The sequence below is a fragment of the Lissotriton vulgaris genome, chromosome 3_1, assembly GCF_964263255.1.
Source record: "Lissotriton vulgaris chromosome 3_1, aLisVul1.2, whole genome shotgun sequence".
NCBI lineage: Eukaryota > Metazoa > Chordata > Amphibia > Caudata > Salamandridae > Lissotriton > Lissotriton vulgaris.
The window spans coordinates 1,480,338,084-1,480,356,453 of record NC_141689.1 but is presented as its reverse complement, the minus strand read 5'-3'; the positions used below and the strand labels follow the sequence as shown (position 1 = coordinate 1,480,356,453).

Below are 18,370 nucleotides of genomic sequence, written 5' to 3'. Positions count from 1 at the left end.
GGATTTACTAAGCCATGTAGAGCCATGCAAGGTGGCTTTGTGTGGCTTAGTAAGTACCACTAAAAGGCTTTGGGTGCCTTGCTTTACCTTGCATGAAGCAAGAGCAATGCAAGTCCTTTGTAAATCTGGGCTCCAGTTTTTCAAAACTTATCATTACGTAACCATTCACATTGGACACTACAAGCAAGCAAAAGAGACAGTCATACCTATGTATTTCAATGGAAATGAGATGTCAGGGCTGCCATCAGGCATTGCTTTTTATGGATATTCTCGGTGTTTCTACAGCTTCAAAACACAACTATCCCTATTTGATTAATTTCATATTCTATTTTTGTTGTCCCATGTTAGTTTCATAACACATCCACCAGTGACATACAAATCAATGAAATATTTAAATCACTGATGCTCTGAAAAGGTAGCTTACTCCAGAAGAATCTAAAAAGTAAACATTTGGTAGTAAAGCAGATCATAGAGTGTTTGCTTATTGCCCACCCCATGTGTGCAGTGCAAATGCTCATCAGAAGAGAACATATTAGGATCCTATTTCTTCTGCCTTTGTTTCTTCTTCAATTTTCAAAAGGGTAGTAATGACTTCTAAAACGCCAAACTTTATTTGCACATTTGTGTGTAGTCCATCTGTGTTTAAAGATGTATTTGCTGAAACCATAAACCATGGATATTGGAGTCTAAGCAGGCGTTGTAATACAAAGTGTCATAATAGTGTCCTTTTTGTATTTCAAAAACCTGTGAAGTTATTAAACAATTAGAAGTAATTTGAAGAAAGGATATAAAACTGGCTTTATAAGGTTTAGGACATCATCTTATCAACTGCTTGTAGAATATCCGTGGATGTGCTAAGCCCCTCTAGATCCAATAAGTTGGTATTGACATGAAAGTTAGACAAATAATCATCTTCATCAACATCTTCATCCTTTTTAGATTGATGTTCTTCTTGGTAAAGAGTGGTTTCAGAAGTAGGGATGACAACAATGCGTGGTATTGTAGCACGAATGATCCAGTCAAGGCTGACATTTTTTTCCATTGACTGCATTGTGTCCTGTCGAAGCTCTTCGGTACTGTCTTTAGTGCCGGTCTCCAAGCCAAGAGGGTAAGAGATAGTACTGACCGAGCTTGAAACAAGAAGTTCCTGTGTGTCCTGTTGCACAAGTTTTCTTTCTCGTTTTTCCGGCTTCCTTAAGGATGGTAAGACCTGTGGTAAATGAACAATGGACATGTTTTAAACCTGTTGGGCACATTCACTTTCAAAGTTCTCAGCATGGAGCCAACTTACAATGTTAGCAAAACAAAATTTCAGTGTATTATTAAATGTATTTGTTAGCACATACAGTTAAACTGGGTCAATCATACACATAGTAGGTCTTTGTTTTAATATTTTGGATTGAGGTCATCAGGTAAGGACACATTGCTATATTTGGCAAAAAGATCAAATTCAGTTGGTCGTTAATGGTAGCTATGTGCAAAGTTTCCTACATATTTGAGGCCTATTGTATATCTCGATTAATGGTCTGCTTGTAGTTCAGGGTTTCCTTCTTTTCCTAAGCCTATTCAGTGGCATTGTTTCCCCCCTCAAACTAACAATGTTTCTTCGCAAATCTTTTTTTTAAATTAATCTTTTTACTGAAATTTATAAAACAATCATTCGGATCATTCGTCCGATCATGGACTATCTCGCCTCTGACATTGTCTCAATCTGCAATACAATGTTCAGAACAGGGATATACCCGGACTCCCTGAAAAACACCTTGGTCAAACCCCTACTTAAGAAAGCCAATCTGGACAAGGACCAACTAAAAAACTACCGCCCCATAGCTAGTCTTCCCTTTCTAGCTAAGGTAGCGGAAAAGGCTATGAACATACAACTCTCAGAGTTCATAGAGAAACACCAACTACTGGACAATACCCAATTTGGTTTCCGCAAGTACCATGGAACCGAAACTGCCTTAATAAAAGCAACAGAGGACATAAGAGTAATCCGGGACCAGGGAGGTACAGCAATACTGGTATTGCTCGATCTGTCTGCAGCCTTCGACACGGTCGACCACAAGATCTTGGTCGACCGTGCTGAAAACCTGGGCATCCGCCACATGGCTAAAAATCTTGTTTCCTCCTTCCTGGCCCTGAGATCACAGGTGGTCACACTGGGGCCCTTTCAATCACACAAGCTGCCACTTCCGTGTGGGGTTCCCCAAGGCTCATCCCTCAGTCCGACACTATTCAATATCTATGTGTCGGACCTGGCCTCTGTCATCAAGGCCCATGGGATGAGCCTTACCTCATACGCAGATGATACACAGCTTGTGTTGGCCATCAACGGGAATGGAGACAAGGTAGCAGAAAACTTCCAAGAGGGCATGCGGGCAATCGGTGAGTGGATGGCCTCCAATTGCCTAAAGCTAAACTCTGAAAAAACGGAGGTCGTCATATTTGGACATCTTTCCCCCGGATGGTCAACTACCTGGTGGCCCCCTACGCACGGAACTCCACCTATACCAGTCCCCACCGTCAGAAATCTAGGGGTGACTTTTGACGATAAACTAAATTTTATGGCCCACTCAAATAAAATAGCAGCAACCGCTCACCATAAAGTCAGGCTGATCAAGAAAATCATGCCGTTCCTACCAACCACGGCAGGTAAGACGCTGGTAAGCGCCCTCGTGTTGTCATCTCTTGACTACTGTAACAGCTTATTCATCAACGCCCAAGCAAGAGTGACCAACAAAATGCAGACCATCCAGAATGCTGCAGCCCGTCTCCTGTCTGGAACCCCAAAGTTCTCACCAATCTCTGAGACAATAAGGGACCTGCATTGGCTCAAGAATCGGAACAAGATCAAGTTTAAAGCGCTGTGCATACTCTATAAAGCATTGCACAACTATGGTCCGCACTTCCTGAAATCCCAACTCAGGTACCAGGCCTCCACAAGATCGCTCCCATCCAACAACCTTAAACTCTTGCATATACCACGAACAAAAACAGTCAACTGGGGCGATAGACGCTTCCTAGTGGCAGCTCCCAGATTATGAAATTCCCTGCCAGATTCTATCAAAGACAGCCCGTCCTTGATGCATTTCCGCAGAAAAATAAAGACCTGGCTGTTTGATCAGGAATAGTTACTGGCTCAGCCTTCGGGAATACAAGCACAGTTTCTAGCGCCGAGACGCCTACGGGCAATTGTTCGCGCTGTACAAATTACAAAAATAAATAAATAAATAAACAACACATATAACAAGCAGTGCAGCATTGGCACGTTTCTTCAAGGGACAATACAGCAACAATTCGGTCATGCATCTCATAGAATGCCAAAAAGAATGATACAGCAGCAATTCCCATTCATAGTCTCATGGCGCTTGATTCAAAGACTGCTCCTATTATGGACTCTAGGGCTCCCAATGGCCGCCTCAGCCATTCCCTTGTTCAATCGCCACAGGGACGGAAATCTTTTCCCACTTTTTGGGGGACACCCTGCCTAACAATATGTTTTTTTCAGTCAACATGCACCAGTCCATCAGCCAGATTCATGAAGGCACCATTCTGCGATTAGCAAATTGCGAAAAATAGCGAATCGCAGTTTGAGAATCGCAGAATGGCATTCATGTAGAAATGCGATGCAAAAAAGCAAATCGCAATCGATCGCAATTGCCGATTGCGATCTTGCCACAATCTCATATTAATCGCAGAATCGGCTATTTTCAATGTAGAAATTGCGACCTCGCAATTAGCGACATCGCAATTTGCGATCTCGCTAACTGCGAGATCGCAAAAACGGGGAGTCGCATTTCGAGCCCACTGATGACATCACAACCAGGAAGTAGGCTCACCACACCCACAAACAGAACACAGAGCCAGGGAGTGGCAGCAGGATACCGAGGAGCACCAAACCTTACACTGTGCAGCACCCCAGAAGGAAAAAAGTTCTCCAAGATGTCCCGGGATGCAGCAGGGAGCAGGAGAGAAAGCGCAAAATCAAGTTTTCTGAACTTGAACTGGAGCATCTAATTGAGGGGGTCTGGAAGATCATGCCCGGCTCTTCGGCAAAGACTCCCGGAGGGTGCCAGAGGCAGATAAGCGCAGGATCTGGCAGCGCATCCGCGCTAAGGTCAATTAGGTTGGGGTGACCCAGCGGTCAATTGATGACCTAAAAAAGCGCTGGTACGACCTGAGAGGTCGTTCTAAGGAGCGTATTGCGGAGAGGCTTGGGGAGCGACTGGCCACCGGTGGAGGGGAACCTGTAGCCACACCGAACACCCCATTGGAGGACCTGATAGAGGACACCATTGCACCAGAAGCCGGCGTGGGGGCCATTCAGCTGGGCTCGTCTCGACCCAGCCAACAATCTGAAGGTAAGTGCCATGCGACTGCGACCCTGTCCCCCAACAATGCCCATGACTCCTGAGCTAGCAATATGACATCCCCAACAATGCAGCCCATGCACACCAAAAAAGCCCCATTGCATTGTGGTAGTTGTAGTGTAATCATGTACCCCCAGTTAGCCAAACACAGCCAGAGCAGTAAATGCAAAGTAAATTCAAAAGCCAGTCTGGGAAAGCAAGCCTGCATGCATGTATCAACATTGCTTGTGCAAGATACATAACATTAATCATGCACCCTTTCACATTACAGGTGCAGTTGAGCAAGCCAGCACAGGTAGCGAGGCCCTGCACATCGCCGAGAGCCAGGAGGACACTGAGGGTGAGGGCCAGTCCTCCCAACGACCCGGCCCATCACAGCCACCAGCAGTGCTCCCACCACCACCACCCCTGCAGCCACAGCCGTGCAGCCAACACCCCAGCAAACAGCCACAGCAGTGGTACAGGCCCCACCACCAGCGCCTAGGAGGCAGACGAGGCGCACAGCTGGTGCCAGATCACACACCAGCGCACTGAGGCACCAGCAGCGTCAGGGCCCAGCAGGCACCGGCAGGGCACTTCAAATACCTGATCCAGGCCTGGCCATCGAACGCCGCCTGCTGGCGGTGCATCGTACACAGGCGCGTCACCTGGCAGCGATTCTCACCCAGATGCAGGCGACAAGCCAAAACATTGCCCAGATGACCGCTGCAGTCCGAGAGAACAGCCAGCTGTTGGTAGCCCAGTAGGACATGACCCGCCGACGCCACCGCCAATTACTGGCCCGCCTATCGGCCTACACAAGATTTAACCATGTAGTTGGGAATGCAACATCACAGCTGGCACACAGGTTACTCGCCATGCAGGGCCAGATGGTGCAGTATTGCCGGGATGTGGCCAGGTCTCTAGATCTGCTTACCGCAGCAGTCTTTGGCAGCCAGGCCACTGCCCATGGAGAAGCAGAGGGGCCTGACGATGCGAGTGAGGCAGCGTCAACCAACAGCAGTGCATCCTTGCCACCGATGCCTGTACGTCGCCGCAGCAGCAGGCCAACAGCAGCAACTAGGGCCAACATCGTCCCTCAGGATACATAGAGACGACTTGGGGCGTCTCGTCGTAACCGACAGTGAGGAATCAGACACTCTGAGGGAGGCCATGCAGTACACTCCTGCAAACCCACTACCCCAGCATGGGGAGGTATGGAGTAATACTCTCTTCATGAGACACTAGAATTACTAAAGGCCAATTTATTGTGCATGAACAATAAAGAGTAATGGTCAAACTTGAATCACACTTATGTCATTATTACATTTGTCATGCATGAGTGCAGTGTTTTGTGAGGGGAATGGGTGCACTAGAAACAGTTAATAGTGATGTGGTTGCGGCGCCTGTGTCCTTCAGCAGGATTTTCTCTGCGTGCATGCCGCACATGTGGAGGCGGCCGGTTGTCCCCTTCAGACTCACTGCCAGATATCTCCACTGGTATCCTGCGCTTGGTAGCAATGTTGTGGAGTATTGCACACACGGCCACGATGCGGCAGCAGACCTCAGGTGTGTATTTGATGGCCCCACCAGTCTTGTGCAGTATGCAGAAACGGCTCTTCAATAGGCCAAATATCCTCTCAATGCAATTTCTTGTTCATTTGTGTGCAGCATTGTAACGCCTTTGCTGTGGTGTGGCAGGGTTGAGGTATGGGGTGAGGAGGTACTCACGTAGACCGTAGGCGCTGTCACCTGAGGGTAATAAGCACAGGGTGAGTGCCTATTCTGCGCAGATACATGCTAACAGTGTAGTATTTGGGGACATGTGTACTTACCTGGTAGGTGTCCTTAGCCAAAGTCTCCCCTGGCCAGTCGTGTGTGAATGCCGCTGTGCCGGAAGATGAAGGAGTCATGTGTGCTGCCCGGATATTGTGCCACTATGTCCGTGATGTAATTCTTTGCGTTGCACACCATCTGGATATTGAGGGAGTGGCAGGACTTGCGGTTGCGGTACATGTATTCCGTTTGTGCTGGTGGGCAGATGTGGATATGAGTACAGTCAATGCATCCAATTACATGCGGGAAATGTGCAATGTTGTAGAATTTCGTCTTGCTGTCATTTATGTCCTGTTGGGTGGTGGGGAATGATATATAGTGGTGTAGCTGGGTCAGCATTGCATCCAGGAAACTCCTTAGGCAGCGGGACATAGTGGGCTGGGATATCCCCCCTGCGACAGCAGCTATCCCCTGGAAGCTTCCGGAGGCCAGTAGGTGCATGCTGCACAATACCTGCACATGGGTGGGAACGGCATTGGTCCTCCTTGTTGGATGCTGCAGCAGGGGGTCTAGGTCCTGGATCAGCTTAATGATCATTGGCCCCTTTAGGCGGTACTTAGCATAGATTTGCTTGGCCCAGAAGGGTGAACCGCTGACGGAATATCCGCTCCTGGATCCGACGCCTGTTCTGTGCTGCTCGCTGTAGCCTACGCTGCCTGACCACCATGTAGAGTCCTGGCATTGTGAGAGTCCTCAGTCTCCAGCTGCATGTCCTTTAGTGTGTTTGGTCAGGCCTGCACCTGTTTGTAGTTAACTTTAATCAACTTTTTTTTTTCTTTGCTGGTTACCACCTGGTTTGGGTTCTCCCTAAATAGCGCCTCGCAAATAGCGATTTTCGTGTTTTTCGCAATCTGCGATTTTTCTTGAATGGCGATTGCGATTATTTCGCGAGTTCGCAATTGATTTAGCAGAATCCATGGTTTCTCGCTATTTCTAAATCGCAAATGGGCTGGTTTCAGGATTCTGCGATTTTATTAGCGAAATCGCTATTTGTATTTAGCGATTTCGCTATTTTGCTATTTTCACTGTCATGAATTGCTTTTACTTAATTTGCGATCGCAATTGCTATTTCACAGCTATTGCGATCGCAATTTGGCTTCATGAATCTGGCTGCATATCTTTTCCCCATCCGGCCACAGTTGGTGCATCTCACAGGCCCCACAAACATGCTATATTTCTTTTGGAAACCAACAATCCCAGTGCTAACCACAATTTATTGCAGCTAGTTGGTGGGTCATTCCCCTAGATGTGTAGGAGGCACATCTTGGCTGAGTCTGGGATCTTTTGCCCAATGGTCTCCCCAGCCGTTTTTTTTTTTTTAAATTTTTATTTATTCAATTTTGTTGAGCAGAAAAGGAGAAGGAAGAACAAGAAGAAAAGAAGGAGAAAAAGAGAAAAGTACAGGCGACAATCCGCCACATAACCCCACACAGGGGGTGCTGGAGACGCTTCATTTTAGAGAAATAAGGGGAGACAGCATATACGACTGTTAAGTGCCAGTGGAAGAGTCATTGTTCGTCAGATGCAACAGATGAAGTAAGCTCAAACCCCTCGGCAGATGATACAAAGCATGCCATGGAGGGAGACGTCCCCAACCATGGAGCACAGCCGTAGAGGAAGTCAATCTAGTCCGTCTCCATAAGCGAAGTAGTGTCGCAACCAAGATAGAATACAACCCTATCCCAACACCCCACACACCCCCCTTCCCACCCACCCCCTCCCCTTCCCCGGTGGTGCGACCATGCATTCATTCACAGCAACTTTCATACAGAGCAGGTGGTTAAATTTGGAAGAGGTGTAGAGCACGGAGCGCGGAGGGACAAACCGCAGATGGTAGACCTTGAGATAAAAATCTGACCAAGGGACCCCAGCGGAACAAGAAATTTTTAAAGTTACCCATAAATATGTCCGACATTCTTTCCATACTCAGCAGTCGCCACAACCTTGCGTGCCATAAAGAGACAGCCGGAGCAGTCGGTTTTTTCCAGGCGGCTGCCAAGGTTAACTTGGCCGCCCCCAAGCACAGCCATATAATGCGTTTGTCGGCTCTAGTCTGATGTTCCAACAGCGGGTCCCGAAGCCCCAACAGGACATAATCCATCGATTCTGGAATCGGATAGCCCATCACCTCCTTAATGTGAGATAAAATCTCAGACCAGAACGGTCGGATGGTAGGGCAATCCCACCAGATATGGCGGAAGTCACCCAGCATACCGCAACCCCGCCAGCACCTATCCGAGGCAGTTGGGAATATCCGACGCAACTTGGATGGGTAAAGGTACCAGTCGAACAGAAGCTTCATATGAGCTTCTCTAAGGTCTATCGAATGATTATGCGCCGCCACATCTCGCCAGAGGCTCTTCCACTCGCTTTCGGAGATGTCCCTGCCCAGAGTGGTCTCCCAATGGTCCATGTATCGAGGACAGGGGGATACCACGGTGTCTAGTAACAACCCATAAATGAAGGAGATCGTCCCCTTCATAGTGGACGTGCGAAGGATAAAGGCCTCAAACCTCGACAGTGGTCTTGTAGCGGCGTCCACCACTCCAGCCGATGTTGCCCAATGTAAGAGCTGAATGTGTCGAAAGCGTTCAGTGGGCGGAACACCATAGTCTCGCATACAATGTTGAAAGGTGAGAGGCGTCACACCGTGAAACAAGTGGGTGAGAGCTCTGCATCCACCCTCTCTCCATACACCAAAAGGTCCGTCGCTCAGAGCCGGAGGGAAAGCCGGGTTAAAATGAATAGGCGTAAACGGAGACGGGAAGGTGGTCTAACGGTCATCCCCACTGACCGTGTCCTAGACCTTTAAGACCGTGCTGGTGGGAGTGCTGATATATGCATTCCTGGGTCGGTCAGCCTTAGGCTTCCAGGCCAGGTCCCAGATGGACCTCCCGGCCACACTCCGATCCATATGGAGCAAGTGCTTCTCTGAAAGCTGCTGGGACCATTCCACCAGTATCCTCAGCTGCGCAGCTTTATAATACAGGTGCATGTCCGGGAATCCCACCCCACCCTCCGTCCGTGGACGCCGCATCGTTGCATATGAGAGTCGCGCCCGGCCTCCCTGCCACACAAACTTTAGCATCAAGGTTTTAAGCCGGCGAAAAAAGTCTAACTCCACTGGTATAGGTAGTGCCTGGAAGAGATACAAAAACTTGGGAAGGAGGACCATCTTGAGAGCGTGGACCCTACCCAGCCAGGAAATGTACTTCGGCTTCCACCTCTCCAGTTCAGCGTGTATTGTTGTCAACATCGGGGGAAAGTTAGCCGAGAATAGCGAGCCCAGGGTAGAGGTCAACCGAACGCCCAGATACATCAAAGATGTAGCCGACCACGATAGTGGCGTAAGTGCTCGGACCCGGTGTACCTCCTCGGGGGGAAGAGTCAGGTTCAGAATATACAATTTGTCGAAGTTGACCTTGAACCCTGCTACCGCTTCAAAGTCAGAGAGTACCGTGTGAATGTGGGGCAACGATAGCGCCAGGTCCCCCACCGACAGCAGCACATCATCCACGAATAGCGAAATCTTGTGCTGTTCACCCGTAAAGGGCAGACCTATGATTTGCTCATTCTCCCGAATTGCAAGGGCCAATGGCTCAATACTTAAAGCGAAGAGGAGTGGGGAGAGAGGACACCTCTGATGCGTTCCACGCGAATGACGGAAGCATCCGGATCTGTGTCCTTTAATCATCACCCTAGATGTGGGATTGCTGTAGTTAGCCTTAATCATTCGTATGAAGTGGGGAGAGAACCCGAAGGCTTCCAGAGTGCGGTGCAAGAATCCCCAGTCGACGCGGTCAAAGGCTTTTTCCGCGTCAAGCCCCACTAACACCAACGGTATGCGGAATCTATTGGCCTGCTCAATCAGATGGATCACTCGCCTCAGGTTGTTGTGAGTCTGCCGTCCCTTTATGAATCCGGACTGGTCCGGATGAATGAGGGCTGCCATCAAATCCTGGAGCCTACTTGCGATGATAGAAGAGTACAATTTAGCGTCCAGGTTGAGGAGAGCTATCGGGCGATAAGACGAGCATTTGGTAAGGTCTTTTCCCGGCTTGGGGAGAACGGTAATCAGGGCCTCGGCCATGGTCTCAGAGGTCCGTCCATCAGATGCCATCCCATTAAAGAGGGAGACCAGGCAATCGCACAACTCCGACGCAAACGTCTTGTAAAACAGGGCAGTATAGCTATCCGGACCCGGAGCTTTGTGGAGTTTCAGAGCCTTGATAGCGTCCAATACCTCCTCCCTAGTGATAGGGGCAGACAGCAATTCATTCCATTCTCTGGAGACCCGCGGTATAGGGAGGCCGTCTAGGAACGCGGACTGGGCCTCCGGATCAAGGGTGTCGCCTTTATAGAGATCTGCGTAAAAGCGGCCGAAAAGAGCCGCCTTGTCTGCATCCCGGTGCTGCACGGAACCCGTGGGATCCTGTATACCCCCAATGTAGTCCTTCTACCTTTTGTCCCGGAGTTGCCGGGCCAAGTGCCACCCCACTTTATTCCCCTGTGAGTAGGAGACACGTCTGAGGCGCAGGAGAGTGAATTCAGCCCGATTATTGTAATGGGCTCTCAATTTCCCCCTTCACCGCTGTCAGAGGCCAGAGGGTCACTCTAGACGGATTCGATTTGTGCGCCCGTTCCAATATGGCGAGTTCCGCCTCCAGGTCTTCCCTCTCCTTCCTCCGAAGTTTGTTGAGGTTTGCATTGAGGCCCAAGCATGTGCCCCGAAGCGAGGCCTTGCATGCGTCCCAAGTGTTATACACCGAGGTGTCTGATGGTGGGTTAAGAGCCAGGAAGTCTCCTATAGCCCTCCGCAGCTCCTTACAGGACACATCATCCCGTACCAACGCTGCCGGGAAGTACCATTTCCGCCAACCGTCCCCCCCCCCCACTGACCAGTGCAATCCAAGAACCACCAGGCTATGATCTGATACTGAGAGTGGAAAAACGCTGGAAACTCGAATATCCCCCCTAAGAGCCTGACTAACAAAGATATGGTCTATACGAGAGTAAGAGCGATGGACGTGGGAAAAGAAGGTATAATCCTTGGTTTGAGGGTGCAAAAAACGCCAGCTGTCCACCAACCCCAGTGCACCCACCTGCCGCTGCATTTCATCCGAAAAGACCCCAGAGTCTGCCCTCTGAGCTCCCGAACTATCCATGGCCCTGTCCCACACCATATTACAGTCCCCCAAGAGGAACAAGTGCCCTTCCACAAAATCCCCGACCTTGTCCAGCAAGTCCTGTAGAAAGCTATTCTGTCTAGCATTGGGAGCATATACTACCACAAAAGTACATTGTCGACCATATAACGACCCCTTCACCATCAACCAACGGCCTTCCTTATCGCCACTCACCCCCAGAGGCTGAAAGTGAAGGGACGCCCGAAACAGGAGAGCCACCCCCCTATGCTTGGTGGACGCCGATGCCCTATAAATGAGGGGGAAGTGTCTGTGCCGGAGTCTAAGTTCATCTTTCTTAGCTAAGTGAGTCTCCTGGAGGCCCACTATATCAAGATGATGATCCGACAGGTACTTCCATAGCTTCTGGCGCTTCTGCGGGGAATTGAGACCTTTCACATTCCAAGTACCCACATTAACAGGCATAATGAAATAGGAAACTCCCGTGCTGTGTGCCCAATAGAGTGATCAGAGCCCGCCCCTAGACCTTCCCCAACATCCACTCCATCCTCCCTGGGCCAGTCCCATCTCGACGCACCCCCATCCAACTCCCAAGCCCTCTCTCCCACCACATGTCCCACGCTTCAAGGCCCCCCAGAGGCCAGACCTTCAATACGAGGTACAGGATTACCAGCAGAGCGCAACACAGTGACCTCACCTGAGTAGAAATACCATTATCAATGACCCGCCCAATACCCTGCCATAGGGAACAGCACACATCCCAAACATCCATCGGTCGCCACCACCCCTCTACCCCCCCTCCCTTGACCCCCAGTGCCCCCCCACGCAATCCCCCCCTGACGCCTCCCCCCCCACCCCCCTGCAAACAGAAGAACAGGAAAAACATAAACAAAGAACACAGTGCACTGAACCTGAACATTGCACTCCGCAGTTCCAGTAGACCATAGTCCGTAAGGCCCCCCCTGGACTGGGGATGGGGTTGGGGCACCGAAGTAGTGTCCCCCAGGGCCATGATCCGGGGTGTCTTCTCCAAAAGTACAATCAAACCCACAGGACCCCAGAGCATGTGCCCCTCCGGCACCAAACCATCAGCGGCTCAGGTCTCAGGCCGCTCCAGAGCTTTGCTGGGAATCTGCCAGCGTGGCCGATGCCACCGATGCCACCGATGCCACCGCTTCCCCCCCTCTCCTGCAGACTAGCGGTGCGGTCCGGCTGCACCCGGTCCGGGGACGGGCCCACTCTATGCCATGAGGAGGACCGGCGACGCCTCCGTGACGGTGAAGTGTTCGCCTCCTGTGCCGGCGTGGCATCATCCAGGCCCAAAAGATCCTTTGCCACTTGAAAAGAACGAATCTGCACCAGTCTATTTTGCCACCTAAATATGATGCGGAAGGGATGACCCCACGAGTAGGAGATATTGCGTTCCCGCAGGAAGGAGGTCACAGGGCGGAACTCACGTCTCTTCTGGAGGGTCGACGCCGCCAGGTCCTGGTAGAGCTGCGAACGGTGCTCTCTGAATTGTAAAGATGGGATGGCTCTGGCCTTCCGTAGGATGCGCTCCTTCAACTGGAAGTCGTGGACACAAACAAGGATGTCCGGAGGAGGTCCCCCTCCACGCCTGGGCAGGCCGACTCTATGCACTCTATCCATCCTAATGTCCTGCACCTCCTCCTCATCCAAGATCTGTAGGAAGAGCGCCTGAACATATCCACGCAGGTCCCCCGCTTCACCGTCCCATGGCACAGCGCGGATGCGGATGTTGTTCCGTCGGGTACGGTTCTCCAAGTCTTCCGAGTGGGCCTGGAGGTCTAGATTTTGTTCTGTGAGTCGGATGATGTCTTGCTGCAACTGGGGGACATCGTTCGCCACACTCAGGTCATGATCCTCCAGCGTTGCGACTCTCTCTCCAATGCCATCTACATCCCTCCGCACTTCCCGGAGATCCGATGCCAACTGGGCCCGAAGTTCGGAGATGTCTTCTTTAATAGAGGTGAAGAGCTCAGTCATAAAGGCCTTGGTGGCGGGGGCATCATCATCCGACTGCTTGGACGACCCACTGGCACCGGGAGAGGCCGGCTGCTGAGAAGATTTCGGTGCGCCATCTTTCCCAGGCCTCCCCTTGCGCAGCGTGTTAGACTCACTCCGTCGCCATCTTGGCCACGCCCCCCCCCAGTCAGTTTTTGCAATGCCAGCCAGTACGACCAAATTCTAGTACAAGCCCATATAATATGGAAGAATGTGCCCCTCTCCCGACAACCCCAGAGGCACAGATCCAATGGGCCTCAACCCATGGCAAAAATAGGGGTGTGAGTGTGGTATGAACGGTGTAGGATTTGTAGTTGAATAAGATGGAACACCGATTTGATAGCCACCTCCTGAAATTCCCCGGTAGTCTCTTCCCACTCGCCTTGCTCAAAGTGTCCCATATAAATCTCCCATTTAGAGAGTAGAATCGAAAGGATGTCCAGAGAGTTATTAGTTAGTTTCTGATAGATAAGTTAGATGGTCTTTTTCGGTAGTGGTTCCGTGAGGACGTGGTCCTTCAAAGGCGAAACCTTAGGGATCAAGGTGAGAGTGGAAATATGCATCAATAGCGCGTGCCGGAGTTGGATATATTTAAAAGTTTCCATGAGTGCTAGCTCATATTGAGACTGCATTTCAGCCAAACTGATCAAAGAATCGACGTTTCAAATATTTCCCAAAGTTGATATGCTGATATGGCTCCATTTTGTTTACCCCTTGAGCTTTCCCACCTCTTTCAGGGCATCACTGACCCACAGGGGGTTCATCTCTGTTGGTTTTCCTTTCTATCTAAAAAAGGCCATAGCAGCCATCCAGACCTGGGCCACAGTTTTGGTCTAAGGCAGAGACCCACTCGATGCATTCAATTTGTAGAGTACTCCCCGGTATCCCCACGAAAACCTCTTCAAGCGTAGTGCCGGGTCATCCCAGGCAGCAAATGACCAGTCATTAACTACTACCAATTGTGTGGTCCAGTAATATTGTCTGATGCCTGGGAGGCCAATCCCCCCTATCGTAGACTCCACGTGTGAGCTTTTTGAGGGCTATGTGGTGTGGGCTCAAATTCCATAGAGGGAGGCAGAGTAGGGACTCCGTCTTTTGAAAGAATTTGTCAAGCACACGGAATGGAGTGTTTTGGAGGGCACACAACATCCGAGGCAGCGTCATCATCTTGAACATCACCACTCTACCCAGTAGGGAGAGCAGCAATTCCCTTCAATGTTGGACGTCTCCTGCAAAGCGGACCAGTATAATTTCTGTTGATAGAAGAGATGGGGATCGTTTGTGATGCAAATTCCTATATTAATTTAAAGCTCTCCTTAGACCTTGCCAGATGAACATCGCTGGGCAGATCAGGCATAGGGCCCATAATTAAGTGCATCAAGGATTTATCCCAATTGACATTATATCCCGAGTTTTGCCCAAAATTTGAAAAAAACGATTTGAGTCAATCTGGCAATTGTCATGGGGGATCTGTAACACAAAAAAGGACATCATCGTCATATAGTGAAATACGCTCTTCACAAGGTTCCCCATTACATACCCTGTATCAGTGGGTCTTGTTGGACCCATGCTGCCAGGGGTTCCAAGGCTAGGGAGAAAAGTAATGGAGAAAGTGGGCAGCCCTGCCTTGACATCCTATGGATGACAAAGTTGAGTGAAATTGTCCTGTTTACCCGGACGTGTGCCATGGAGTCCTTATATAGAAGGCGCATCCAGTCTATAAAGTTGGGGCCAACCCCCATGTGCTCCAGCACTCCAAACATGTAGGTCCACTCTAAAATGTTGAATGCCAGGGAGGCATCCATAGATAACACAATTATTGAAACCGCCTCTAGACCCTGCCATAACCCCAAAGAGTCTACGAAGATTCAGTCTGGTCCCCCTGCTTGGCATGAAGTCAGATTGATCTGAGTGGACCAAAGATGTTATTACCTGACGAAGATGAATGGCAAGGAGCTTAGTTATGAGTTTTTATCACTACGTTATGGAAGGAGATGAGTCAATATGACCTACATTGATCTGGAGGTTTCCCTGCCTTATGAATAACCCCTATCGCTGAGTGCCTTTGATCCTCCAGAAAGCAGCTGATGGAGTCCTCCTCCAACCTCATCTTCAAAATGAGGGATTCTAACTTACTGGTAAGACATTTATATTGCTATGTGGGTACACAGTTTGGGCCCATCGCTTTGCCTCAATTAAGGGTGCTTAAGGATTAAACTATTTCATGTGGATGTATGTCTGCTTCAAGGAGTTATTTTTGGTCCATTGTGAGTTGAGGGAGTTTTTACATCAGCTAACAAGGTTTTTACATCTTCGCAGAATATAAATGTTCGGAGTAGTCTGCAAATATGTCAGCTATACACTCTGGGTCTGAAGTGACCGCCACAATGTAAGGGGTAAGTTGGAGTACCCAACATCGCACATGGTCACATTTTTCAACCCAGGCCAGTAGCTGTGCCACTTTATTTCTGACGTCTTAAAGACGTCTCTGGGTGAGTATATGACAGGCTTTCGCATTGTCTTTGGCCAAGCCCCTATATTCCTTTTGTTGAAGTCTAAGGGTGTGTGTTCGATCTGTGTCCATCCCTTGGCTTTCAAGCTACTCTAGGGCCATTATGTCAGTTTCCAGGGTCTGGAGTTGTTCCTGCCCTTTCTTATCACTCCCCACAATCAGAGAGTAGGCTTGTCCCCGGCTCATTGTTTTGTACGCCTACCAACATTTTAGTGGTGAGTCAACTGATCCCTTATTAAGCTCAAAATAAGAAGTAGTTGCTAATTCCAATTTGTGCTTTAATGTTTTATCAGTGAGGTGCCAAGCATGAATGACTTTGGTTCCTTGAGGTCTAGTATTATCGCCCCATAGCTCCAGCCACACACTGGGTAGTGGTCTGATATTCCTCTAGCCAAGTGGTGTGTATCTGCAACCTGGGAGCGCACTAGCGCCCCATTCCGTTGCACAGCATCAATGCCTTTTGGCACATTATCCCTCAATTCTACCATCATATTTTCAATTTAACTTGTTTATCCCAGTCATTTAAATTTCTCTTCCCATTGAATATTTATCCTCACTCGGAGTGTTAAATGCCATTATTTCCAGGTTTCTAATGTTTTATCCGCGTCCATCCGAACTTCACAGAGAAAACATGACTAGAGCATGTTGTATTCAGGACAGTGTTTATTTAAAAAACCCAATGCATTTCGTGCATAATTTGCACTTCGTCAGGGGTCACTATAAATACAAAAGAAAGTGGAATACAAACATCAGTTGCACGTCTTTGTATCTGATGCACAAACATTACATATTCATTAAGCAAAGTTACCCTGAGCGTTCTACCCGATGTATGGAAATAAACTTGTCTCCTCACACATTTAAACACCATGCGATCTAAAAAAAGCTGACAAGTAGTTCCCCTATCCGTCTTGTACTAACGTGCCTAATATTGCGCAAATATAACATATTCTGTTAACAGTATCATTTCCATGGCATAAACAATTAGAGCTGGCGCTTAACTCTTCACTTTTCTTTTACAAATTAAAATCATATTTGTTCCACTGCTGCTGCTATACAAATGCTTAATAAACGCTTTAAATGCCTGTTTTTAATGACACTGGTAAACAGCCCTGAAGCTTCATTATTCTGTGTGCTTCAGGGCTGTTTACCATATAAACAAGTTAAATTGAAAATATGATGGTAGAATTGAGGGATAATGTGCCAAAAGGCATTGATGCTGTGCAACGGAATGGGGCGCTAGTGCGCTCCCAAATTGGTGTTATGTTCACGGAAGTGCGTTTGGGCATTGCACTTAAGAAGTCTGCACGCTTAAAGATTTAAATTTTGAAGGATATGGTTTAAAAATGTTTACAATGGATGATGAAGGAGTGCATCCCGTCTCCTACTTACGTATCTGCAACCTGGGCCATATGAGCTATCTGAGTGAATATATAGTCTAATCTGGAAAAGCTATGGTGTACTACGGGCATGCATGTATATTGGCGCTCCAACAGGTGGAGGAGGTGCCAAATATCAGTGAGCCCCAGCGCCGAGACAAAGGCAGCCAGTGTTGGATCCCAACGGACATGACGAGCCTGAGATTGTCTGTCTACATCTTCGGAGAATGTGGCATTGAAATCTCCACCCATGACCAACACTCCAAGAGGTGGTTGTAGCAGGAGATTACTCAAGCCCGATAGCGTGAGACGTTGGTGGCATGGTGGGACATATACTGAGCAAAGATTAATAAAGATCCCCCCCGAATTAGTAGCAAATTTCCAGTGGGGGTCTGTCCAGGACTTATCTGGAACGAACAGGACTGTGTTTTTCAATACAATGCCAACCCCTCTGGAATCAGTGGTATATCCTGTATGTGCAATAAACGAATATCTCCCTCTCACCAGGGCCCTACAGGAGTTGCCCATGAGATGAGTTTCCTGCAATAATAATACTGTGCATTTTAATATATTGGAATGCCATCTCTCGTTTGTTTTTGTCACTCATCCTGTTTACATTACATGAAAGGATGTTAAGTCAGGCAAGGGATTCACATGTCATATTCTTGTGATGTGTGTTCGATAGTGGCATGTGCCACCCCAAATGCCGCACTTGTCCCAAGGGGTCAAACTAGTCCACCCACTGTCACTGCTCTGCAACTCCAAATTGAACTCTTGTTTCCCAGTAACAACCCCCTCCTCCCTGCCACCCTAGATGGTGAGTTCCAAATTACCCTCCTGACCCCAACTAGCAGGGTGCCTGTTGCCCCTGAAAACGTTGTAGTAAATTTTGAACTGGTGGTGAAATTGCCAGTATAACCGCCGCTCAAGTGCCACCCACCGCAGCCTGTCAGGCCAAGGGGGTAAGGGACCAGCGTTTGGCCATTTTAGGGGAAGGCCCCAAGCCTGCAGTCTGTCTGCGTGTGTCATTTCCCTTCTCCATCAGAAGGATGGCTATGATAACACCTGAGACATCACCCTGCCCCAAACTAAAGGGCCTCTCACCTTACAGCGCGATAGAGCGGTTTG

At 49.0% G+C, this 18,370-nt stretch overlaps 1 protein-coding gene across 1 annotated transcript in view; it reads right to left on the bottom strand.

Moving 5' to 3' along the window:
- Positions 1 to 585: 585 nt before the first annotated feature.
- The window catches only part of LOC147728045 (melanopsin-B-like), an 845,284-nt gene continuing 827,499 nt past the window's right edge, over positions 586 to 18,370 (bottom strand). The window contains exon 8 of the mRNA XM_086963227.1: positions 586 to 1,210. Within this exon, the coding sequence (XP_086819353.1) occupies positions 809 to 1,210 (402 nt within the window). The 3' untranslated portion in view covers positions 586 to 808. The remainder of the gene's footprint in view (positions 1,211 to 18,370) is intronic.